The 26,812-nt window shown below is 47.8% G+C and overlaps 1 protein-coding gene across 3 annotated transcripts in view; it reads right to left on the reverse strand.

Moving 5' to 3' along the window:
- Positions 1–26,812, reverse strand: part of LOC140427026 (fasciculation and elongation protein zeta-2-like) — a 208,672-nt gene that overhangs the window by 82,210 nt on the left and 99,650 nt on the right. For all 3 annotated transcript variants that reach the window (XM_072512452.1, XM_072512443.1, XM_072512461.1), the window contains exon 2: positions 21,389–21,497. In XM_072512452.1, coding sequence (XP_072368553.1) covers positions 21,389–21,497 — 109 coding nt within the window. The remainder of the gene's footprint in view (positions 1–21,388; positions 21,498–26,812) is intronic.

Genomic DNA, 26,812 nt, shown 5'->3' on the forward strand with positions numbered 1-26,812 from the left:
CACTTTGGACACTAAGGAACAATTTAGCATGGCCAATCCACCTAACCGACACATAAGATGTAGGAGCAGAATTAGGCCATTTGGCCAATTTGGTCTGTTCCGCCATTCGATCATGGCTGATCTCACACTGGCCTTAGCTCCACTGTCCTACCCGTTCTCCATAACCCTTCAACCCATTACCAATTAAAATTCCGCCTAACTCCTCCTTAAATTTACTCACTGTCCACATCTTTGGACTGTGGGAGGAAACCGGAGAACCTGGAGCAACCCACGCAGACAAGAGGAGAGCGTGCAAACCCCACATACACGGTCACCCAAGGCTGGAATCGAACCAGAGTTCCTGGTGCTGTCAAGGCAGCAGTGCTAACCAATGTGCTACCGTGCCGCCCTAGTCCCGGACCATCCTATCCTCTATAATACTACAATGTCCTGGTTTTGGTGAGTTGCTTCCTTGCTGGATTGTGCGATCCCAGCTAAGTGTCCTACAGTTCAACCTTCTGCCTTGACAGGAGCCGAGTCAGAGGAGTGGCCTGGCCTTTACATCACAAAATTGTGCACCCAACCCTTTACCACAGGGCCAGCACAACCTATTGTTTGCCAGGGTTGTAATAATGGAACTGAAAGAAACTTTTGGAATTTGTTCAAATCACTGTGCATTTCCTTCTTGCATATTCATTAAACCATTAATAATTAAAATAGTTTTTATTGTTCTGAAGTATGTTTTGGTTAAATTCCACAGGCTCTAGAAAACCATGTCCATGGAGATATCTGTAATTGCTTGGATGACAAAGTATTTTAACAATTAATAGCATATATTAATTGCAAAATGAGAAATGTTGAAATTGCTTGGTACAACAGTTACAATGGACTTCATAAAGTTAATTAATAATGGTTACATTTGTAGATGTCTCTGAAAAATTGGCCCTAAATTAAACATGGTTGGTCAGTTTAAATTCAAGTATCTAGGATCCATTGCACAAACTGACTGTAAATTGAGTACTAACTGGTACTCATGAAGCACAAAGATGTTTGGTGTGGGAACTCAATATCATTCTGGTGCAGTAGAGCGATGAATTCAGAGCTTGAAGGAATTCAGCCACATTGTTATGACAATGGGTTATGTAGTAATTCAATAAATTATCAATGATAAAACAACCTGATGATGCTGATTAATAAAAAGCATCATAACATTCTGCTGTCAGCCAGACATTACTCATTTTGATAAGTACAAGGTACCCTGACAATTTTGAGAGTATAGGAATTGTTTGATAACACTAGTCACAATTATGAGGTTTATAAGATTTCTATGTTTTGGGACTGTGTCTTTTAAACTTAAGGTAAAATGAAGGGGTCAAGTGATCTGTTCAGACGCCTGCCTGACAAAAGCCTGGGCGGTTTGATTGTTAGTAATCAAAGGAAAGCTTGGTTAGTTTTACTGGAAAGAGGTTGCCGGGTATTTAACTTGGAGGCAATGGAGGCAACCTGTGTGCTGACAGTGGAGGCAGAGTCTCCAAAGTCCCAGAATAGTGTTGAGAATGTTGAGTTGAAAACAGTTGTGATTTAACTTGTCCATTTGGTAGCAGGGTGAAAGAGCATTTAGCTTTCAAGGAAAACTAGTTAGCATTCCTACCTAGATACAAGGCCCATCAGGTTTATGTTGCCATTGATCAAGAGAAAGCCATTATAAAGGTCTGGCTACAGGTTTTCCTAAAATTATCAGACAGCAGTGAGAGTCTGCCTGGAGCTAGGAGCGAGGGAGCAGCTAAAAACCAAAATGTTTCTATGGTTCACTGTGTCGGGATGCAGGTGGAAGCTCATGCTCAGGTGGAAAAGATCAAATTTGTTAGGAGTTATAATGAGCCTAGAAGAGTTACCCACCTTGGGCTAGAGAGTATGTCTCTGGGAAAAGAAAACCTCACTGTGAAAAACAGTTTTAAGGTTGCGTGCTACCAGGCTGAGGAAAGGAAAGGTATGAACTGTCGGAAGTCAAGAATGAAACTGGGTTGATTCTGGTCAAATTGAACGTCTACATAAAGGATTCTGTGAAGTATACCTGTGAAGTGTGATTGGTCTAAGAATAAGAAAGGGCTGTTACCTACAAAGGTACTGTCTAGTTATTAGTGTTTTTAGTCATTCGTTACAGTATCTTAAAAATACAATTTTTATAAAAAATTTAGAGTACCCAATTCTTTTTTCCAAATTAAGAGGCAATTTAGCGTGGCCAATTCACCTCTCCTGAAAACGTGAAATCTTGATGCAATGTACATTCTGCATTTATCTGGAAGTTTGAATTTATTTTTAAAAGTTAGCTATCTTTCCAGGAATTGTAACACTAGGTCTTATAAGAATTCTAGCTTCATGATGAATTTGCTGAGCACAGGGCAGCAGGTGGATTTGGAAAACATTGGGCTGTCCAGGAACGTGGTTAAAAATTGGGGTCTAAAAGAGTGACAACCAAATTAGACTGAGCTGTCCTGCCCTCTAATGTAAGGGAGGCAATAAAGAAAACAAATAGAAGAATGGGAATGTGTGAAGAAAACATCGCTTTTTGATGTATAATTTGGTAAATGCACCATCGACTGTAATAATAATAATAATAATAATCTTTATCATCACGAGTAGGCTTACATTAACACTGCAATGAAGCTACTGTGAAAAGCCCCTAGTTGCCACATTCCGGCACCTGTTTGGGTACACTGAGGGAGAATTCAGAATGTCTACATTACCTAACAGCATGTCTTTCTGGACTTGTGGGAGGAAACCAGGGCACACGAGGAAATCCACGCAGGCAGAGGGAGAACATGCAAACTCCACACAGACAGTGACCCACGCTGGCGCTGTGAAGCAACACTGCTAACCACTGTGCTACCAAGCCACACACTACAGATGAGAAGATCCCAGATTTAATCCCTAATCTATGCAGTTAGCTGATTTTAGTTGGGGTAAAGGCAGCGATACTTCAATTGTCCTTTGCACCTCTAAATGCTTCTAGAAGTGGCTAAAAACATCTTGCTTTCGAAAAGGATTGCTGACACAAGATACAGCAAGTCTCCACTTAATTCTGACTCAATGCCGTTTCATTTTAGTGCCATTTGTAAAATGTCAATATATCTGTTTAACATTGCCAGTTTCAGTTTAGCATCATTTTTCAGATTTCCTCCCTTCCTCTAGTGTGGCCTGTCTGCTCACATGACTTTGCCCACAGTGCTTCCACCCGCGCCCTCTATCCTTCTTCCTCCCGCTCCCACCCTTGCCACCTCGCCTTGCTGACTCCCATCCTTGCCTCCCTTGGTCCTCAGAAACTGCTCATAGAATCCCTACAGTGCAGAAGCCCTACAGTGCAGAAGGAGGCAATTTAGCATGGCCACTCGACCCATGCTGCTCATCTTTGGACTGTGGGTTCTGTTTGTGTTTCAGTGCCTTCCCATCGTGATCACTAAGGCCTTTTTTAAGAGAGTAGGCAGGAGTATTATGGGGTTTGTGTGGGCGAATAAGACCCCGAGAGTAAGGAGAGGGTTCCTGGAACGCAGCAGGGACCGAGGAGGGTTGGCGCTGCCAAACCTGGGGTGCTACTACTGGGCAGCAAATGTGGCGATGATCCGCAAGTGGGTTATGGAGGGAGAGGGGGCGGCATGGAAGAGGATGGAGATGGCGTCCTGTAAAGGAGCGAGCCTGGGGGCGTTGGTGACCGCACCGCTGCAGCTCTCGCCGACAAAGTATACCACGAGCCCAGTGGTGGCGGCAACGCTAAGGATCTGGGGCCAGTGGAGACGGCACCGGGGTGCAATGGGAGCATCGGTGTGGTCCCCGATCAGGGGTAACCACCGGTTTGTCCCGGGAAAGATGGACGGGGGGTTCCAGAGCTGGCATCGGGCGGGGATTGGAAGAATGTGGGACCTGTTCAGCGACGGGACGTTTGCGAGCCTAGGGGCACTGGAGGAGAAGTTAGAGTTACCCCCGGGAAATGCCTTTAGATATATGCAGGTGAGGGCTTTTGTGAGGCGACAGGTGAGGGAATTCCCGTTGCTCCCGGCACAAGAAGTTCAAGATAGGGTGATCTCGGGTGTATGGGTCGGGGAGGGCAAGGTGTCGGAAATACACCAGGAGTTGAAAGAGGGGGAAGCGCTGGTGGAAGAGTTGAAGGGTAAACGGGAGGAGGAGCTGGGGGAGGAGATCGAGGAAGGTCTGTGGGCTGATGCCCTAGGTAGGGTTAATTCCTCCTCCTCGTGTGCCAGGCTCAGCCTGATACAATTTAAGGTGGTCCACAGAGCGCACTTGATGGGGGTGAGGTTGAGTAGGTTCTTTGGGGTGGAGGACAGATGTGGAAGGTGCTCAGGGAGCCCGGCCATCCATGTCCATATGTTTTGGTCATGCCCGGCACTGGAGGGGTTCTGGAGAGGAGTGGCGGGAGCAATATCTCGGGTGGTGAAAGTCCGGGTCAAGCCAAGCTGGGGGCTAGCAATATTTGGAGTAGTGGACGAACCTGGAGTGCAGGAGGCGAAAGAGGCTGGCATTCTGGCCTTTGCGTCCCGAGTAGCCAGCGAAGGATCTTGCTAATGTGGAAGGAGGCAAAGCCCCCCAGCCCGGAGGCCTGGATAAATGATATGGCTGGGTTCATAAAGTTGGAGAGGATTAAGTTCGCCTTGAGAGGGTCTGTGCAGGGGTTCTACAGGCGGTGGCAACCATTCCTAGACTATCTCGCGGAGCGTTAGAGGAAGGTCGGTCAGCAGCAGCAGCAACCTTGGGTGGGGGGGGGGGAACGTCCTGGGAGGGGGTGGAGGAAGGGGGGACTGCCTGGGAGGGTGGATGAGCAAGAGATAACATGAAGGGTTGGGGAAACTGGCACATACGGGTGAGGGCCAGTGTACAAAGCTGGGTAAATATATCATTTTGCCATGTATATATCTTGCTCTGCGCAATTTCTCGGTTTTTTTTGTTACGGGGGGGGGGGGGGGTGGGTTATTGTTTGTAAAGGAGAAAAATTGTGTTAAAAAACTTTAATAAATATATATTTTTTTTTAAAATCTTTGGACTGTGGGAGAAAACCGGAGCACCAGTAGGAAACCCATGCAGACGCGGGTTTAACGTGCAAACTCCACACAGTTAGCCAAGACCAGAATTGAACACAGGTCCCTGGCGTGAGGAGGCAGCAATGCTAACCACTGCGCCAACATGCTGCCCTTCTTATGGCGCTGGTTTAGCACAGGGCTAAAGAGCTGGCTTTTAAAGCAGACCCAGGCATGCCAGCAGCACGGTTCAATTCCCGTACCAGCCTCCCCGAACAGGCACTGGAATGTGGCGACTAGCGGCTTTTCACAGTAACTTCATTTGAAGCCTACTTGTGACAATAAGCGATTTTCATTTCATTTCATTTCAGCAAATTCCAACTTCTGGCTCTTCTGCTAGCTTTGCTACCCCCACTGTAGTCCACGATTTTCAGGAATGTGGCTACAATTTTTAGCAAGGACTTGTACATTCTAGTGCTTCACTGTTATTACTGAAGAGCCGGCAAAGTGAATTTATATCACTATCATAACACCCATAAGCAAATGTCAATCTCAATAGCTTGGGTACCTAGCATTTTTGTACATTTCTCAAAGGATGATAAAATAACTTCTGTACTGCGCTGTAATGTTCTATGTTCTATGTTCTATTTCACACTTTATTTCCTCAAAACATTAAGCAGTTGGTCACTTACAGCAGATGTTTTCTGCGTCAACTATTTAAAGTGAAATTGACCTTTTTATTCAAACTATCAGTTGCCTGTCAATTCATGTTTAATAAGTATTAAAGTAGGTGTTACAAAAAGTAAAATGTTGTTAGTAATTCCTTCCTTTGGGATTACATACATAGAAAATAGAAGGAGTAGGCCATTTGGCCATTTTGAGACAGCTCTGCCATTCATTATGATGGCTGATCATCAAATTTGGTTATTTTGGTTTACGGTTCCCCATAGGGATTATATCAAAATTGATGCAGCCACTAGACCCTGAAATTACACTCAAATGGGTGATGTTAGAAAACTACATGAGGTAACATGTTATAATGGTATCCAATGATGCAAAATAAGGCTATAATAAAAGCTTGCAGGCAGGAAGTACACATCCTGGATGGATATATGCAACGAGATGTATAAACATATTTACAAATCTTGACAACATTCAAGTGCTATTATGTAATTATTCAAATCTCAGTATGTACCTAGCCCTTCTTACCTCCATGCACACCCTTGGTGACAGTGTGTGAACAATGAACTCTTAACCTTAATTCTGTACGGAACTGTAGATGACTGGTTGCTGTGCATCAGCAGGAGCTCATCAGCAGGAGCTTCTTGGGCATAGTGTGTTCCTCGATTACAGCAGTTAACTTCGGAAACAGAACCGCTGTAAACTGTTTTACGATCAAAGACCAGACCCCAACAGTGACTAGGATACTGAACAGAAACCCTAATTTTAATTTTAATTTTGTAAGTCTGAGGAAAGGTACATTAAAACTACCTTTATTACCAAAACAGTATTAAATATATTTAACATCATACCAGAAAGTAACTTGCAATTACCCCTTAAACAATGTTAATTAATACAGTGGATACAATAACCCTTAACTGCTATTTTTATTCCCACTCAAACAACAAAAAGAATTTCAGCTCTCAATCCACTATTAAATATAGTTAGCCTTCATAAATACAGGCTTTAAAGATATGGGCCGGGATTCACGGTGGCCCGATGCCAATATCGTAATCGGCGATCGGGTGGAGAATCAACTCCGGTGTCCAATTCGGGGCTGGCGCCGGTTTGACGCCGGTCATCCATGCTCCATCCCCTCGGAAACGGCATCATCGCATCGAGCGCATTGCAACGCCGTTGGCGTGTCATCGGCTGGCCCTCCGGCGGTGCTCCGCCGCTGATGGGCTGTGTTCCCGACGACGCGGGACACTTGTGGTCTCAATGGTCAGGAACCCAGCGTGGCGGCTGCGGACTGATCCGTGCCACTGGCCAGGGATGGCTTCCGCGAGTGCTGAGGGGACTGGTGGGGGGTGGCCTGTGTGGTAGTGGATGGCGAGTCGAGTCCGCACACGACTGGCGCCATGTTGTACGGCGCGACTGCTGCAGGTCGTCAGCCGTGAGCATGTGCGGTCAGGGACCCGGCCATTCTCCGGCCGTTTTTGGCACGGGAGCTGGGCGTTCATACTAGCCACTGCTAGCCCCTCACCAGTCCCAGAATCAGTGAGGGGTCAACGTTGATTCTTTCATCGTAAACTTCCCACACATTCTCCGTTTGAGCCGGCACTTAGTCGCTGAAACGGAAAATTCAGCTCATGTTCTTTGGGAAAGAGATATCTTTTGACACTGCTGTAAAGAAAAGATCGGAGTCCTGTCAGAACCATGCAGAAACTCTGGCTATATTTCTTCAGAAGCTGCTTCAGCTGGTTTCAGTTCACCTTCTAACTACACTCTTCTAAACTGCACGAAAAGAAACTGCTAATCGATCGCAAACATATCTTAAAACTGAACCGAGAGGCTTGACTTCTGCTCACATCTCCAACTAACTCTCAAAATAAAACTGCTTTTCTGCAAAATGCCTGATACCTTCGCTCCTATCGGTAATTACATCATTTTACCAAGCTGAAATCTAATTAGTCCACAGGGAATCCCCTTAATCCAAACAATATTCCATTCGCCCAAGCTTTTTACGATTCTTTAATTACATCCCTGGCTCTCAAAATCAACCCAGGATTCTTCAAAACACTACTAACCCAAGCTTTTAACCCATACTGCATCAAATACCTAGAATACAATATATCTGAAATTCCTACATTCATCACACCTTTAGTACTCTATGAGCAACCACGCTCAACAACTCTTGACAGAGGTGGCAGTCCCATGAAATCTCTTAATGAGAAATTGAGATGTAATTTGGATGCTAATTGGAATTCAATTTCATGACTATAAGTCAGTTGAATTGCAAATTCTTAACTGTGACTGAAAAAGGTCAGACTCCCCACTGTGGTGAGATGCATGCTGTTCGGAATTGAACAATTGCCCATATAAAGTGGTTATTGACTTCAATCCAAAAACTTTAATTTTTCCTCCTTGAACTTGCTGCTCATCTCTTGCATCTTTGACTTTGTCTATATATATGTTTCTGGAACATACCTCTTCATTCACCTGAGGAAGGAGCAGTGCTCTGAAAGCTAGTGATTTGAAACAAACCTGTTGGACTCTAACCTGTTGTAAGACTTCTTACAAAGATTTCTGTTAGAGGCCCAGCGATTTCATCTCTCGACTCCCTCACGAATCTGGGATAGATGCCATCTGGCCCTGGCGATTTGTCTACCTTAATGCTTTTTAACACAACTAACACTTCCTCCCTCGTATTAACGACGTGTTCTAAAGTGTTTACACATCCCTCTGAGACACCACCAATCAACATGTCCCTCTTTGAATACCGATGCAAAATACTCATTAATGACCTCACCTACTTCCTTTGGTTCTACACATAATTTTCCTCCTTTGTCCTTGAATGGACCAACTCTTTCTCTAGCTTCCCTCTTAAGACCATAAGACATAGGAGTGGAAGTAAGGCCATTCGGCCCATCGAGTCCACTCCACCATTCAATCATGGCTGATTTCAACTTCATTTACCCGCTCTCTCTCCATAGCCCTTAATTCCTTGAGAAATCAAGGAACAAGATTGAATCTTGTTCCTAATATACATATAAAATGCCTTGGGGTTCTCCTTAATCCTGTATGCCAAGGACATTTTGTGTCCCTTTTAATCCCCCTAACTCCTTGCTTGAGCTCTTTTCTACTTTCCTTGTATTCTTCAAGTGCTTCATATGTTTTTGGTTGCCTGCACCTCACATATTCATCTTTTTTATTTTTGACTAGACTCGCAATTTCCATGGTCATCCGTGGCTCCTGAATCCTGCCTTTCTTGTCCTTCCATTTTACCTGCACATGCCTGTCCATCACTCCCATCAACTACTCCTTAAAAAACTCCCACATGCTAAATGTAGATTTACACTAAAAAAGCCTCCCAAACAACAGCCTAAAAACCTGCCTAATCTGGTTGTAGTTAGCCTTCCCCCAATTTAGCACCTTAACCCTGTGATGACTGATGATGGTTCAGATACCTGCAGTAGGTTACACCGGTTTTGTACACATTGGGCACCGTCCAAGGCAACCAGATAGCTGGTTGGCTGTAGGGCATGAGTGTGTGTACTACTGCCAGTTTGTCGTGGCCATGTGTGGTCTGGTTACTAACCGTATGACCAGGTGCTAACGGGCAGAGTCTATGAATCTGCATTTGGCAAAGTTCAGCTTTAACTAATTATGTCCTAATTTTGTCGAGGACTAACCAAAGACATGCAGCACGGTAGCACAGTGGCTAGCACAGTTGCATCACAGCTCCAGGGTCCCAGGTTTGATTCCTGGCTTGGGTCACTGTGCGGAGTCTGCACGTTCACCCCGTGTCTGTGTGGGTTTCCTCCGGATGCTCCGGTTTCCTCCCACAGTCCAAAGATGTACAGGTTAGATGGACTGGCCATGATAAATTACCCTTAGTGTCCAAAAAAGGGGAGGTGGGGTTACTGGGTTATGGGGATAGGGTGGAGGCGTGGGCTTAAGTGGGGTGCTCTTTCCACGAGGCGATGCAGGCTCAATGGGCCGAATGGCTTCTTCTGCACAGTAAATTCTATGATCATGTTCTTGTATTGTACGACCCCTGACCAGATGTCATAGACAATGATTTTGCAGACTTATCCTGTAAAGAGTTGCTCCAAGCACTTTTTTGCAAGATCTCCATCAGTTCCTTATAGATCTCTGAGAATTTCCCCTCTCCTACTCCTGTCCTTGACACCATCTTATCCTGTAGCCCCTGGGGCAGCAGATGCGGGAAGGTCGAAACCTGCCTCCGCACAAAATCCCTCACCTGTATATATCGCAACCCAGTCCCACCTGGCAACTCAAACTCCTCCTCCAGACTCAGGAAACCCTCATGGATAAAGAGGTGAAACGGTGGTTCTCGCATATTGGTGCCCATACCGACCACCCCCTCCTGCACACCTTGCGCACCTCCGTAACAGCCTCACCGTAACAGGCTACCCGAACAGGCGCCGGAATGTGGCGACTAGGGGCTTTTCACAATAACTTCATTTGAAGCCTACTTGTGACAACAACCGATTTTCATTTTCATTTCTTCTACCCCAAAGAACCTGCTCATCTGGGCCACTGTCATGTGGGCCCGGTGCACGACCTTAAATTGTATCAGGTTAAGCCTGGTACATGTTGTGGACGCGTAGACTCTACTCAACGCATCTGCCCAGAGACCATCCTCTATCTCTCCTCCTAACTCCTCTTCCCACTTGCGTTTCAACGCCTCGGTCTGCGTCTCCTTTGACCCCATGAGTTCCTTGTAAATGTCAGAAACCCTCCCTTCTCCCACCCACATTCTAGAAACTACCCTGTCCTGTATCCCCCTTGGTGGTAGGAGCGGGAAGGTTGAGACCTGCCTGCGTAGGAAGTCCCGCACCTGCAGGTACCTAAATTCATTTCCCATCGCCAATCCAAATTTTTCCTCCAGCTCCCTCAGGCTAGAAAAGCTCCCCTCTATGAACATATCCCCCATCCTCTCAATCTCTGCTCTTTGCCATCTCCGGAACCCTCCATCCATCCGTCTCGGGGCAAACCGGTGATTATTGCAGATTGGAGACCACACCAATGCTCCCTCCGCTCCCACATGTCTCCTCCATTGCCCCCAGACCCTCAGGGCCGCCACCACCAGGGGGCTGGTGGAGTACCCTGCCGGCGGGAACGGCAGAGGCGCCGTTACCAACGCCCCCAAACTGGTGGCCTTGCATAATGCCACCGCAACACACTCCCACACCGACCCTCCCCCCACCACCTACGTCCTGATCATAGCTATATTTGCCGCTCACTAATAATTGCTAAAGATCGGCAGCGCCAGCCCGCCCTCTCCTCGGCTCCGCTCAAGCATCCCCTTTTTTACTCGCGGGGTCTTACCCACCCATACAAAGCCAGTGATTACCTTAATGACCCGTTTAAAAAAGGACCGTGGAATAAAGACGGGGAGACACTGGAACACAAGCAGGAATCTCGGGAGGACTGTCATTTTCACTGTCTGCACCCTCCCAGTTAGTGACAACGGGAGCGCGTCCCATCTCCGAAAATCAGCCTTCATTTGGTCTACTAATCGGGCCAAATTTAACTTGTGTAGCCGTTCCCATTCCCGTGCCACGTGGATACCTACATACCAAAAGCTTCCCCCTACCACCCTAAACGGCAGTTCCCCATATCGCCTCTCCTGCCCCCTTGCCTGGACCGCGAACATCTCACTTTTCCCCATATTTAGTTTATACACCGAAAACCGGCTAAATTCCCCCAGATTCCTCATAATTTCTTCCATCCCCTCCAGTGGATCCGATACATACAGGAGCAGGTCGTCTCCGTAAAGCAAGACTCTGTGTTCCACCTTCCGCACCCCCCCCCCCCCCCCCGGATCAGCCCCTTGAGGCTCTCAGCGCAATTGCCAGTGGCTCTATGGCTAACGCGAACAACAGTGGGGAGAGGGGGCATCCCTGTTTCGTCCCCCGATGCAGCCTAAAATAGTCTGATGTCCTATTCGTCCGTACACTCGCGACAGGAGCCAGATACAGCAACCTGACCCAGTCAATAAAGCCCCGCCCATATCTGAACCGTCCCAGTACCTCCCACAGATGTTCCCATTCCACCCGATCAAAATCCTTCTCTGCGTCCATTGCGACCACTACCTCCACATCCCTACCTTCTGGGGCCATCATGATCACATTTAACAGCCTTCTTACATTGACCACCAACTGCCTACCCTTAACGAACCCCGTCTGGTCCTCCCCAATCACAACCGGAACACAGTCTTCAATTCTAGAGGACAAGATTTTGAACAGCAGTTTGGGGTCCACATTCAATAGGGATGTCGGCCTGTAGGACCCACATAGCTCCGGGTCCTTGTCCCGCTTCAGGATCAATGAGATCGTGGCCTGTGACTTCGTCGGGGGCAGCATCCCTCTCTCCCTTGCCTCATTGAATGTCCTCATCAACAGCGGCCCCAATATCCCAGAGAACCTTTTATAAAACTCCACTGGGTACCTGTCTGGCCCCGGGGCTTTACCCGGCTGCATGACCTTCAGACGCCCTGCTATCTCTTCCAACCCGATCGGGGCCCCCAGCCCTTCTACCCCCCGTCCACCTTCGGGAAATTCAGCCACCCTAAAAAGTGCCTCATCCCCCTCGGTCCCCGCTGGGGGTTCCGACCCATACAGCCTACTGTGAAACTCCTTGAATGCCTTATTCACCCCTGCTGAGTCTCCAACCAGGTTCCCGCCCCCGTCCTTTACTTTCCCCATCTCCCTGGCTGCCTCCCTCTTTCTAAGCTGCTGCATAAGCATTCTGCTGGCCTTCTCCCCATGCTCATAGATCACCCCCCTCGCCTTCCTCAGCTGCTCTACCGCCCTCCCTATAGTTAACAAGCCAAACTCCACCTGTAGCCTCTGTCGTTCCCTTAAAATCCCTGCCTCTGGGGTCTCCACATACCTCCTGTCGACCTGCAATATCTCCTTCATCAGTCCGTCCGTCTCTGCTCTGCCTACCTTCTCCCTATGGGCCCGCACCAAGATCAGCTCCCCTCTAACCACCGCCTTCAATGCCTCCCAGACCGCCGCCGCCGAAACCTCACCCGTGTCGCTGACTTCCAGGTAGTTCTAAATACATTTCCTCAGCCGCCCACACACCTCTTCGTCAGCTAAAAGTCCCACGTCCAGCCTCCAGTGCGGGCGCTGGCTACTCTCCCTGCTAACCTGTAGGTCAACCCAGTGCGGGGCATGATCTGAGATTGTGATCCGCCGAATACCTCGTGTCCACTACCCCCGTCAGTAGAGCCCTATTCAAAATTAAAAAATCAATCCGGGAGTACAATTTATGCACATGCGAGTAGAAGGAGAACTCCTTCACTCTTGGCTGCCCAAATCTCCATGGGTCCACCAACTCCATCTGCTCCATAAACCCCTTTAGCTCCTTTGCCATTGCTGGCACCCTGCCTGTCTTTGAGCTCGACCGGTCTAACCCAGGGTCAATAACTGTGTTAAAGTCCCCTCCCATGACCAACTTATCCAAATCCAGGTCCAGGATCTTCCCCCGCATCCTCTTTATAAATTTCACATCATCCCAATTTGGCGCATACACATTTACTAGTACCACCTGCAACAGACCATTGTTATGGGCCAGGGTTTAGAGAATCCCAAAGTGTATCATGGAGTTCACCTGACCCACAACATTTAATAGATTGTGGTATGGGGAGCACACGGATCACTCTACAGATATGGTACAGCAGAAATGGACCAGTATTTTTTAAAACAAAACAATGTTTATTCTATGAACTCAAGTTAACCTTTTTAAAACAAACCGTGAATATCTTAGCAGCCATTAATTCAAAGATAACCCCCAAAGAATACAACACTAAGTAATCCTTTAAGCTGTCCTTTTAACATGCAAAAGACTTAACAAACCTTTAAACAGGAGCACATTAGGTTCACAGTCACTATTGAGAACATTTATAATTCTGAATTCACCAAATGATCCAGAGATAGTCTTTGGATGGCAGAGATCAACAGGACAGCTCTTTGTTTAACTTCAGCTGCAGCTCACTGGAAAACCCAGACACACCCAAGCTTTTTCTCAAAGTGAAACTAAAAAGCAGAACCAGAGCTCAGCTCCACCCACACTCTGACATCACTGCAGTAACATGAGCAGCTAACCATTTCTTAAAGCGACATTCTCATGACACCATAATGTACCCGCCTCCCACATCCGCAACTATTCTTCCCGCCTAAACTACCACTCGCTTATTAATCAGGATCGCGACCCCTCTAGTCTTCGAGTCCAGCCCTGAGTGAAAACCCTGTCCGACCCATCCCCTCATTAATCTGATCTGATCAGTTACTCCAAGGTGCGTCTCCTGTAGCATTACCACGTCCGCCTTCAGTCCTCTCAAATGCACGAACACGCGCGCCCTCTTAACCGGCCCATTTAGCCCTCTCACATTCCATGTGATCAGCCACGTTGGGGGGCTGATCGCCCCCTCTCTCTTCCCCCCCCCCCTCCGCATCCACCGGCCCGCCCCTAGGCAGCCTCCGCCCCCGACCTACTTTCTGTCCCACAACAAAAATCCCTCCCCGTCAGCAGAACATTTCCCCCCTCCCCCCAGTAACAGCACTATGTAAACCGACCCCTTCAACAAGCATAACCTCTGCTCACCCCCACTGCACTTCCGTGAGCTAGCTCGCCCAGCTAGCTTGGTGACCCCCGCCCCATGGAGCCAGATATTCTCCCACCTATTGTTCCCTCCCCACCACACTCGGACAAACATATTCAAAAGAAAAGCCCAACACAATTGCCCTAATAAGAGAAAAAAAACCACGATAAACAAAGAAATGATCAAACAGAAGATCCAGCATCTAACACACCTCCATCCCCCATCAGTGCAAATGTAAATTTTAACTCACGCAGCTCTGCAACAGGCCCCAAATCAATACAGAAGGCATTACAAATAGCATCCCAAAAAAAAGCAAAACAAGGAACTTATTTAACGTGAGCGCTGCAGCAAAGTTCAAAGTCCTCAGTCCGCCACCAGTCCTTTCCTTCTAGCGAAGTCCATCGCTTCCTCAAAATAAAAATGTTGCTCCTCATAGGTGATCCAGAGACAGGTCTAATACAGCAGTCCAAACTTCACCTTTATCTTAAAAAGGGTCGCCTTTATCTGATTGAACCCCGCTCTTCTCCTGGCCACCTCCACACTCAGATCTGCAGATACTGTTCTCCCATTCTCAGTGTCTGCCTGACCCACCGTAAAATGCGCTCCTTTTCCAAGTACCTGTGGAATCTCACCACCATTGCCCTCGGGGGGTCCCCCACTCACGGCTCCCTCGCGAGCGCTCTGTGAGCCCTGTCCACCTCCAAGGGTCAGGAGAACATCCCATCCCCCAGTAACTTCTCGAACATGCCCGCTATGTATACCCCAGCATCCTCTCCTTCAGACCCCTCCGGGAGACCGATGATTCTCAAGTTCTGCCGGCGGGACCTATTCTCTAGGTCCTCCACCTTCTCTAGGAGCCTTTTCTGCTGGTCTCTCAGCATCCCCACCTCCAACTCCACCGCAGTTTGATGTTCCTCCTGCTCAGCCAGCACCTTCTCTACTTTCTGGATCGCCCGATCTTGGGCATCCAATCTAATTTCCAGCCGCGCAATTGATTCTTTAGTCGGGTCCAAGCATTCCTGCTTCTGCTTGGCGAAGCCCTCCTGAATAAACTGCATCAGCTGCTCCATTGACCGCTGGGTCGACAAGCCAGGACTCCGGTCATCCGCCATGGTTTCTCCCGTTGCAACTTCAGCCCAGGCCTTCTCTGTTTATCTATTTCTTCCTTTGCGAGCACTTCTAGTTTGCCTCTCCATGCACCGATGTAATAATCCACTCCACAATTGCCTCGACCATCAATTTACCAAATCAAGTCCACTAAACAAATCAGGGGAAAAGGTCCAAAGGTCCGACCCGAGCCACCAAATGTGCGACCTCCTCCTTCATAGCCGCCACCGGAAGTCCCGACCCCCTCTCTAACCCCATGTGCTGCCTCCACTGTCCCCACACCCTTCGGGCTGCCACTACCACCGGGCTTGTGGAGTAACGACCGACGAGAACGGCAGAGATGCCGTTAATAATTCCCCCAAACTCGTGTCCTGACACAATGCCGCCTCCACCCGCTCCCATACTGACCCCTCCCCCACTACCCACTTCCTGACCATCGCAATTTTCGCCGCCCAGTAGTAGTTGCTAAAATTCGGGAGGGCCAGCACCCCCACCCACCCCCCCAGCAGCATCTTTTTCACCCGCGGGGTTTTACCCACCCAAACAAATCCTGAGATCTCAGCATTCACCTTTTTGAAGAACACCTTGGGAATAAAAATTGGGAGGCTCTGGAAAACGAACAAAAACCTTGGGAAGGCCGTCATTTTAACTCCTCTGTAACCTGCCCCGGCAATTTCAACAGGAGCGGATCCCACCTCCGAAAGTCAGATGAGGGGGCATCTGATCTACCAACAGACCCAAATTCAGTTTATGCAACTGCTCCCACTTCCAGCCACCTGGATTCCCAAATATCGAAAGCTCCCTCCCACCGCCTTGAACGGCATCTCACCCAATCTCTCTTCTCCTGCCCTCTCGCCTGGACCACAACGACCTCGCTCTTACTCATATTCAATTTATAGTCCGAAAACCGGCCAAATTCCTCCAATATCCCCATAATCCCCCCCAATTCCCTGCAGCAGGTCAGATATGTAAGCAGATCGTCAGCGCAGAGCGAGACCCTGTGCTCCCCCCCCACCCCCCCAACCAGACCCTCGATGCTCTCAGTGTCAATGCCAACAGCTCTATAGTCAAGGAAACCAACAGTGAGGAAAGTGGACATCCCTGCCTCGCCCCCGGTAAAATCTGAAGTAATTCGATTTCACCTGGTTCGTCCGCATGCTCGCCACCGGTGGGTGCCTGGTACAGCAACCGAACCCAATCCACAAATCCCTGGCCAAACTGCCCCAGGACCTCCCATAAGTATTCCCACTCCACCCGATCAAAGGCCTTTTCTGCGTCCATGGCCACCACCACCTCAACCTCGCTGTCTGGAGACATCATAATTACATTGAGCAACCTCCTAACGTTGGTCGCCAAGTGTCATCCCTAAACGAACCTTGTCTAGTTCTCCCTATTACCCCTGGGACGCAGTCCTCGATCCTTGTGGCTAGGATCTTCGACAATAATTTGGCATCCACATTTAACAGGAAGATTGGCCTATACGACCCACAATTTTCTGGATCCTTATCTCGTTTTATAATGAGGGAGATCGACTCCTGTGACAATGTCGGGGGTAGCACTCCCAACTCCTTTGCTCCATCGAAGGCCCTTACCAACAGCGGTCCCAACAGCCAGACATGTTCTTTTAAAATTCCACCAGGTACCCGTCCGATCCCCGACCTTACCCGATTGCGCTGCCTCCAACCCCTCTACCACTTCTACAAGCCAAATTGGGGCCCCCAAGCCCTCCACCAGCTCCTCATCAACCTTCAGGAACTCCAGCCCTCCCAGAAACCTCCTCATCTCCTCTTCCCATTCTGGGAACAACCCAAATTCCATTTGCAGCCTCTGGCGTTCCTTTAATAGCTCTTCCTCTGGGCCTCTGCATATCTCCTGTCCACCTGCAGGATTTCCTCCACTAGCCTTTCGATATCCACCTGCTGAGCCTTTTCCCTGAATGCCCGCATATCCCCAGGCCCACCCTCGGGCGCCCACCATTATCAATCTCCCTACTGTCAGCAGTACTTCCAACCCCCCCAGCCCCCACCCCCCAGAACCCACAGCAACAACCCCTGCCTCCATCCCCCCATCAACCTTACACTCACCCCCCATTGCGCTTCCGTGAACTAGCCCACACATGGCGCCTAGCATTTTGCCCCCTGCTGATTCCCCTTCCCCCTCCGCTCGAACATTAGTGCAAACAAACCAAAAACAACCCCTCCGCAAATCCAAACAAAGAGACCAACCCCCCACCCCCATCCCTTAACAAAGGACGAAGAACAATCCAGAAGCCAAAAAACAAAGCAACGGCCTAAACAGAAGTTAATCGCAACAGCACAGCATAGATTATCATAGATTATCATAGAATTTACAGTGCAGAAGGAGGCCATTCGGCCCATCGAGTCTGCACCGGCTCTTGGAAGGAGCACCCTACCCAAGGTCAACACCTCCACCCTATCCCCATAACCCAGTAACTCCACGCAACACTAAGGGCAATTTTGGACACTAAGGGCAATTTAGCATGGTCAATCCACCTAACCTGCACATCTTTGGACTGTGGGAGGAAACCGGAGCACCCGGAGGAAACCCACGCACACACGAGGAGGATGTGCAGACTCCGCACAGACAGTGACCCAAGCCAGAATCGAACCTGGGACCCTGGAGCTGTGAAGCAATTGTGCTATCCACAATGCTACCGTGCTGCCCGTCTCCACCAAAGTTCAAAGTCCACCTTTTTCTGCAAGTCCATTGTCTCTGCCAAATTCTACCACCTCCCCCACCGAGCCAAAGTACAATTCCCAGCCTTCATAGTTCACGCACAGACGTGTCGGGTACAGTAGCCCAAACTTCACCCCTTTCTTGTAGAGGGCTGCCTTGACCATGTCGAAGCTCGCTCTCTTCTTGGCCAACACTGCACCCTGGTCCTTGTACACTCGAATTTCACTGCCCTCCCAGGTGCAGCGCCTTGTCTGCCTGGCCCACCTTATAATTCGCTCCCTGTCCAGGAACCGGTGCAGCCGCACCACCATTGCCCTCGGCAGCTCGTTCCCCTGGGGCTTTCTCATTAGTGCTCTCTGCGCACGATCCACCTCTAACGGTCATGCAAACGCACTCTCTCTGAGCAGCTTCTCCAGCATCCTCCCCACATACACACCAGCACTGGCTCCTTCACTCCCCTCCAGCAGGCCCACGATCCTCATACTCTGCCTGCGTGACCGGTTCTCTAGGTCCTCGACCTTCTCCTGAAGCTGCTTCTGCTAGTCGCTCATCAGCCCCATCTCCACTGCCATCGAGGCAAAGTGTTCCTCGTGTTACCCTGCCACCTCCTCCATCTTCTGGATCCTCCTCCATCTTCTGTTAGTGACGATTTTGTCAAACACGAACAGGTTGGTGCAGCAAAGTCCCTGTGCCATTCTGCCAACCCTTGACATGTAGAAAGTACTGGGTTGCAAAGACTGGCGACCTGGGACTTACAACAATAAAGGTTTATTGATACCACTGAGCAGTTCTTACATGCTATGTGTCTGGCCTCGCTCGGGGGAGAACTCCTGTGCTCCATACATGTCACCCCTTTTGTACCCACATCATCCAGCGTCCACGTGACCACCTGGCCTATAGATCGTTATGGTGGAAAACTTGGCAGTTAATTTGAGCACAGCACGGTTCCTTAAAAATGATGAGATGACTGACCAGTTAATTTATTTTTAGTGATTTAACTTGAAGGATATTCTCAGGAATTGTGATCAGTTTTATGAGATCTTTTACATTCACTGGTCAGGCCAGCAGAGCCCCAGTTGACTCTTATCCATAAGGATTAGCATATTCTCCAACTTTATGAGCAAAGCACTGAGAGATTACCAACTATTCATTTAACTAAACTAGATAACATATGTATATAAACAGAGGTCTATATTGATGGGCAAAAGAGAATCCATTTGCATTTTATTTTTAAACCAATCAGAATAGTTTTATAGCATTTGTTCCCTGCAAAAATGCAACTGGAATCAATTTAGCATAGCAATCAAAGTAGAGGTTCCCCTAATTGTTGCCATATTACTAATTATCACCAGCTGTACCAGAAGGGACAATACAGTTTAGCTATTACTACAGCATTGAGTATTTATTTTGGACTTGGGTAAATATTAATAATTTTCATTTGCATATAGGTATATTGCCATAAGTGGAGTTCTGTGCATTTGTTGGTCAAACTCCATCTGGAATTATTCAGATGTCAACACAATCCAATAGTTCAACAGTGAAGATGCTCACTTTTAGACTTTTGTCTCAATTAATGAAACTCATTGGTAGCATTCAGATTTTCGCTTTTTACATTTTTCTGCAATTTGGTGAAATCAACTGTGAGCAAATGCTTGCTTGGATACAAAACTCAATGCTCACAATTAAAAAAGGCCAGGTCTAATTACCAGAGCAATTTCTGAAGGAACAAGTAAACAATAAATTCTTACAGCTGTCTTAATAAAGTATTTTCAACAGTTTCTATTGAATGAACTTTGCTCGCTACCTGTGACTTACACGACTGAAAGTAAGTTCTACGTCGATGGTGTATTGGAGCAGAGAGATAACAAAGTGCCCTTAGCACCGAACAGGAAAGTGGCTGCACGTGTCAGGCCACAAGTATGGCAATAATGAGATTTCTAGACATTATGCTACTTCTGGATTTCTTTTTTTCTTTAATCATAATTTTGGGCTTTTATAATAGAATCAGATGGCTTTTTCATCAATTCAACGTCCTTGTCGAGCAGTCCAATAGGCCCGAGTACACCTGAAGGTGTCTTTTGGAAAGTACACATTTGGATGTCATGTGAGGACAGAATCAGATTCAGCTACAATGTTATCTTTTTTTTTTTTAAATTTCAATTAAGGGACAATTTAGGGTGGCCAATCGACCTACCCTGCACATCTTTGGGTTGTGGAGGAGAGAACCATGCAGACACGTGGAGAATGTGCAAACGCCACACGGACAGTGACCTGGGGGCGGTATCGAGCCTGGGTCCTTGGAGCAGTGAGGCAGCAGTGCTAAACACTGCGCCATTGTGCTGTCCTCGACTACAATGTTAAGTCAAGGGGAAGATCCTGCATCAGAAGTTAATTGTAATATACCTTATTCGTCTTGTTTGATCTTGGGCTTTAACTCCACCTTACCACCCGCTCCCCTTATCCCTTGATTCCCAGACAGACCAAAACTCTGTCCCAGTCTTAAGTATATCAACGATGGAGAATCCACAACCCTCTGGGTTCGAGAATTCCAAAGATCCTTTGAGTGAAGTAATTTCTCTTCATCTCGGTCCTAAATATTCGGCTCCTTATCCAAAGACTCTGCCCCCATGTTTTAGATTCCCCAGTCAGCAGAAACAATCTCTTAAAGCTGACCCTATCACGCTTCCTCAGAAGCTTGTATGTTTCAATAAGGTCATCTCTCATTCTTCTAAACGCCTGAGAATGTAGGCTCAATCCACCCAGCTTCTCATCACAAGACAACCCATCATCAAAGAGACCAATTTAGTGAACCTGAGCTACACTGACTCAAAAGTTATTGATCCTTAAATATGGCGACCAAGACTGCAGACAGAAATTGATCTGGCTGCGCCATGTGCAATGCCTGAACGAGGCTATAAAGTTGTTTCTACATTTGTAGTCTTTTCATTTGAATTCTGAAGAGTTTACACTGTTTTGTCTGAGCCCACAAGTCTGCTGCAAAGTAGATTGAAGGGCCACATAGTTAACAAATTTTGAATGAAAACAACAATCTAAATTTACATCTTATTAGCAGCAAACTGGTTTTGCGATGCTTTAATCCCTGATTGCAAAAAGATTAGGCTGAGAAATACAATTCTATTGTTTATAAATCATACGGAGTAAGCCATAAAGATCACAGTGCCAGCCTGTTTCACACAACTGATAAGCTGGTTTTATAAGCAGAAACCAACATCTACAAATTCAGTGATGTCCAAGTCAGTAATGGTGACTCACTCACCGCCTTTTCTGACAGATTCAATGTTGGCAGGTGCAAAGCACGAGTGTGGGATGTCTTCCAGTCCACAGCCATCACATTACCATAGTTATCGGTCAGTGCATTCCAAATCCTGGAGAGAAAACAGATGCATCAACAGAATGTCAATGAGGTAAGTGACTGTTTACAATCTGGCAGAAATTCAATTTGGCTGTATGCAAATAATATAAACTTAAAACCAATGTAACAATGTCTCAGAAATAGTGATATACAAGTGAACATCTATGTTTAGATGCATCTGATGTTAAATTTAAACTTTAACATTGCTTTTGCACTTCCTACCATATTTATAGAACTGCCTCAAACGGGCACTGTGGAGCAGCATAACCTGGGTCTGCAGCCACACTGCCCATTTGGATAGGTACTATTATGAGAGACAAAGCAAAACAAGATAATTTTCCACAAAAATTAAGAAACACCTGAGCAAACTTGGCATAGTTTCCCTTACAAAGCCCCCTCCACTGGTGCTGTACGAAAAAAGGGACTAGGGAAGTAAAACCATTTGATCCAAAGCTCAGAGTATCGTTTGGACAGTCAATACTTTGAAAGTCAAATACTGACAAAGGAATTACACTGTAACAAAAGCAGTTCAAAGTGAACATTGTTACAGTGAAGACAGAACCAAAGATTAGCACAGGCAAAAAAAAAATCAACTAATGTAACATAGTAACTATGTTGTCTCATGAGCAGTTATTGTATATCAATATCGTATCATACTTATAAGTACTCAATGGAATGGTCAAAGTAGCTTTAGAGACTCGTTTTTTCTATTCCAACCAGAATGCAATGCCTCAAATAGCATTATCCCAGTTGCATGGAGCAACTGAAGGCTTTTTGCAGGGTAGTGAATGATAGCGCTCTAAAAATAATCAAATTGTGAACAGTAAGTTATGGATAAAGAATCTATGCCAAACAAGCACAAGCAAGTTGAAATGCTGGCACCAAAATGCCATGCAGCTTCTTTTTTATGAGTGCCTGCAAACATTTTAAGTAGCATTCTGGCACTGAATTCAACTCATTTACTCATTTTTTGCTAAGCGAGGACTAACTCAGAATTGGAGCTTAAGACTCCACCTTGATCACCTCGGAGGCTCAGATCAGCACCCAGGACTTCATCCCTCCATTCAATGTGGCCAGCCGAAACATCCCCTCAGTGATCCAGCCCCCTTTCTCGTGAAAATCGCTTGTCACAAGTAGGCTTCAATGAAGTTACTGTGAAAAGCCCCTAGTCGCCACATTCCGGCGCCAGTTCTGGGAGGCTGGTACGGGAATTAAACTGTGCTGCTGGCCTGCTTGGTCTGCTTTAAAAGCCAGCGATTTAGCCCAGTGTGCTAAACCAGCCCCTGGTCACTACTGTTCTAATTTTTGTTCTTTTCTCCATTATCATTTAATATCAGATACATTTTCCCAATTGTCTTTCTCGTTACCTCCTTCTAAGCCCTCCCCCACATGTAGCAGAATTTTAGGTTTGGTGCTGTATGAAGGAAAGGAATTTGAAAAGCAATGTAAGTTGCAATTTGTACCACCTACTTTTCAAACTTGTGACTTTCTGATTGGTTAATAATAATTTTCAATGAAAATTTATATTCATCAACTGAGATTCGGCGTTTGAAATTAAATTTCAAAGTTAAATTTGGTGTCTGTAAAATCACAGGATTTAATCGTGCAACAGCAAGTTGGAGGCTGCAGTTTCTCTTTTGGCCATTTTTCCATTTTAATGCTTTCCTACTGTCCCTCATGCCCACTTTTGTGTCCATTTTCTCTCTACTTTGCATGCCTGCATTTTTAAGCAACAATGTTCTTCTGCTTCTTTTTCCACAATTTTCTGCACTCCTTTCGAATGGGAAGTGATGGGGATCATGGTAGAGATTGACATTGTTAAAAGCTGCAAGTCAGATTTTCCACCTGCAGATTGAGAAAGATGTGAATGGTTCCGGGTGCGGCGATGACCAGCTGAGTCGCACGTTTCGGCAGCTCCCTGTGAAACGGACTTTTGGGCTCTTGATAGGAGCCCCAACGGCAATTTTAACAGCTAAAAACACCGTGCGGTAAACCAGGAGGGTGTTCCCCCTGGACACGGATGGAAAAAGGAGAGGAAAGTGGCCGGATTGCAGCGGATCCTTTGGAACAACGGCAAGGAAGGCAAGCAAAAACCAAGATGGCGTCGGAAGGTGGCAGTTTCATATGGGGCCCTGAACAACAAGAGTTCTTGAAATGCTGCGTGGAGGAGATAAAAAAGGAAATGAAGAAAGAGTTGTTGGCCCCGATACTACAGGCGATCGAAGGGCTAAAGGAGGAACAAAAGACCCAGGAGCAGGAGCTTCGGGTCGTGAAGGCGAAAGCAGCCGAGAATGAGAACGATATACAGGGCCTGGTGGTGAAGTCGGAGATACAGGAGGCACACCAGAAACGATGTGTGGAGAGGTTGGAGGCACTGGAAAACAACGCAAGGAGGAACAACCTGAGGATTCTTGGCCTTCCTGAAGGTGTGGAGGGGGCGGACGTCGGGGCATATGTGAGCACGATGCTGCATTCGTTAATGGGAGCGGAGGCCCCGACGGGTCCGTTGGAGGTGGAGGGAGCGTACCGAGTGATGGCGCGAGGATCGAGAGCAGGAGAAATTCCCAGAGCCATAGTGGTGAGATTCCTCCGTTTTAAGGATAGAGAAATGGTCCTTAGATGGGCAAAGAAAACTCGGAGCAGTAAATGGGAGAACGTGGTGATCCGCGTTTATCAAGACTGGAGTGCGGAGGTGGCGAGAAGGAGGGCGAGCTTTAATCGGGCCAAGGCGGTACTTCACAAAAGGAAGATAAAATTTGGAATGCTGCAACCGGTAAGACTGTGGGTCACATATCAAGGGAGGCACCACTACTTTGAGATGGCGGATGAAGCGTGGACTTTTATTGTAGAAGAAAAACTGGAATGAGTGGAGTATGAAAAAGAACGTTTGGACAAAGTGGTGGGGCGAATGTGGGGGGCAAAGAGGGGTTTTATGTACTAATCCTGCGATGTGGTAACTTTTCTTTCTCCCACAGGTGGTGATGGGGGGAGGTGGGGAGGGAGAGGAGATGGGGCGTTGGCCATGGGAGGCGGGGCCGAGGGAGAGGCGCGGGCTTGGTTCCCGCGCTATGATAATTATGGCGGGAATAGAGAAGCAGGAAGGAGGGGGCGTCGCACGGTGCGAGCCGTGGTCACGGGGGGAAGCCGAGGTCAGCCAGAGTTTGCTGACTTCTGGGAGCAACATGGGGGGAGTAATTACGCTAGCGGGGGGTCTAGCGGGGGGGGGGGGGGGGTGGGAGGGGGGAATTACTGGGTTGCTGCTGCTGGGGAAAGGGGGGAGTGGGTATGGGAGAGGATGGGCGGGGGGGCACCGCCTGGGGGTGATACAGCTGCGTGGGAACTGGGTGAGAAGCTGGAAAAAGATGATGGCTAACCGGCAAGGGGGGGGGGGTGGGAAGCCCCCCAACTCGGCTGATCACGTGGAACGTGAGAGGGCTCAACGGGCCGATAAAGAGGGCACGAGTACTCGCACACCTTAAGAAACTTAAAGCAGATGTGGTTATGTTACAGGAAACGCACTTGAAACTGATAGACCAGGTTAGGCTGCGTAAAGGATGGGTGGGGCAGGTGTTCCATTCGGGGCTGGATGCGAAAAACAGGGGGGTGGCTATATTAGTGGGGAAGCGGGTAATGTTCGAGGCAAAGACTATAGTTGTGGATAACGGGGGCAGATACGTGATGGTGAGTGGCAAATTACAGGGAGAGATGGTGGTTTTGGTAAACGTGTATGCCCCGAACTGGGATGATGCCAACTTTATGAGGCGAATGCTAGGACGCATCCCGGACCTAGAGACGGGAAAGCTGATAATGGGGGGAGACTTTAACACGGTGTTGGAACCAAGGCTGGATAGGTCGAAGTCCAGGACTGGTAGGAGGCCGGCAGCAGCCAAGGTGCTTAAGGATTTTATGGAGCAGATGGGGGGTGTGGACCCGTGGAGATTCAGTAGACCTAGGAGTAAGGAGTTCTCGTTTTTCTCCTATGTCCATAAAGTCTATTCGCGCACAGACTTTTTTGTGTTGGGTAGGGCATTGATCCCGAAGGTGAGGGGAACGGAATATACGGCTATAGCCATTTCGGATCATGCCCCACACTGGGTAGACTTGGAGATAGGGGAGGAAACAGGAGGGCGCCCACCCTGGAGAATGGACATGGGACTAATGGCGGATGAGGGGGTGTGCCTAAGGGTGAGGGGATGTATTGAAAAGTACTTGGAACTCAATGACAATGGGGAGGTTCAGGTGGGAGTGGTCTGGGAGGCGTTGAAGGCGGTGGTTAGGGGGGAGCTGATATCAATAAGGGCACATAAAGGGAAGCAGGAGAGTAAGGAACGGGAGCGGTTGCTGCAAGAACTTTTGAGGGTGGACAGACAATATGCGGAAGCACCGGAGGAAGGACTGTACAGGGAAAGGCAAAGGCTGCATGTGGAATTTGACTTGCTGACTACAGGCACTGCAGAGGCACAATGGAGGAAGGCGCAGGGTGTACAGTATGAATATGGGGAGAAGGCGAGCAGATTGCTGGCACACCAATTGAGGAAAAGGGGAGCAGCGAGGGAAATAGGGGGAGTGAGGGATGAGGAAGGAGAGATGGAGCGGGGGGCGGAGAGAGTGAATGAAGTGTTCAAGACATTTTATAAAAAATTGTATGAAGCTCAACCCCCGGATGGGAGGGAGAGAATGATGGATTTTTTGGATCGGCTGGAAATTCCCAAGGTGGAAGAGCAGGAAAGGGTGGGACTGGGAGCACAGATTACGGTAGAAGAAGTGGTGAAAGGAATTAGGAACATGCAGACGGGAAAGGCCCCGGGACCGGACGGATTCCCAGTTGAATTTTACAGAAAGTATTTGGACTTGCTCGCCCCGGTACTGACGAGGACCTTTAACGAGGCAAAGGAAAGGGGACAACTGCCACCGACTATGTCTGAAGCAACGATATCGCTTCTCTTAAAGAAGGAAAAGGATCCGCTACAATGCGGGTCCTACAGACCAATTTCCCTCCCAAATGTGGATGCCAAGGTCCTGGCCAAGGTAATGGCAATGAGAATAGAGGAATGTGTCCCGGGGGTGGTTCACGAGGACCAAACTGGGTTTGTGAAGGGGAGACAGCTGAACACGAATATACGGAGGCTGTTAGGGGTAATGATGATGGCCCCACCAGAGGGTGAAACGGAGATAGTAGTGGCGATGGATGCCGAGAAAGCATTTGATAGAGTGGAATGGGATTATCTGTGGGAGGTGTTGAGGAGATTTGGTTTTGGAGAGGGGTATGTTAGATGGGTGCAGCTGTTGTATAGGGCCCCAGTGGCGAGTGTGGTCACGAATGGACGG

Source organism: Scyliorhinus torazame, chromosome 1 (genome assembly GCF_047496885.1).
Source record: "Scyliorhinus torazame isolate Kashiwa2021f chromosome 1, sScyTor2.1, whole genome shotgun sequence".
NCBI lineage: Eukaryota > Metazoa > Chordata > Chondrichthyes > Carcharhiniformes > Scyliorhinidae > Scyliorhinus > Scyliorhinus torazame.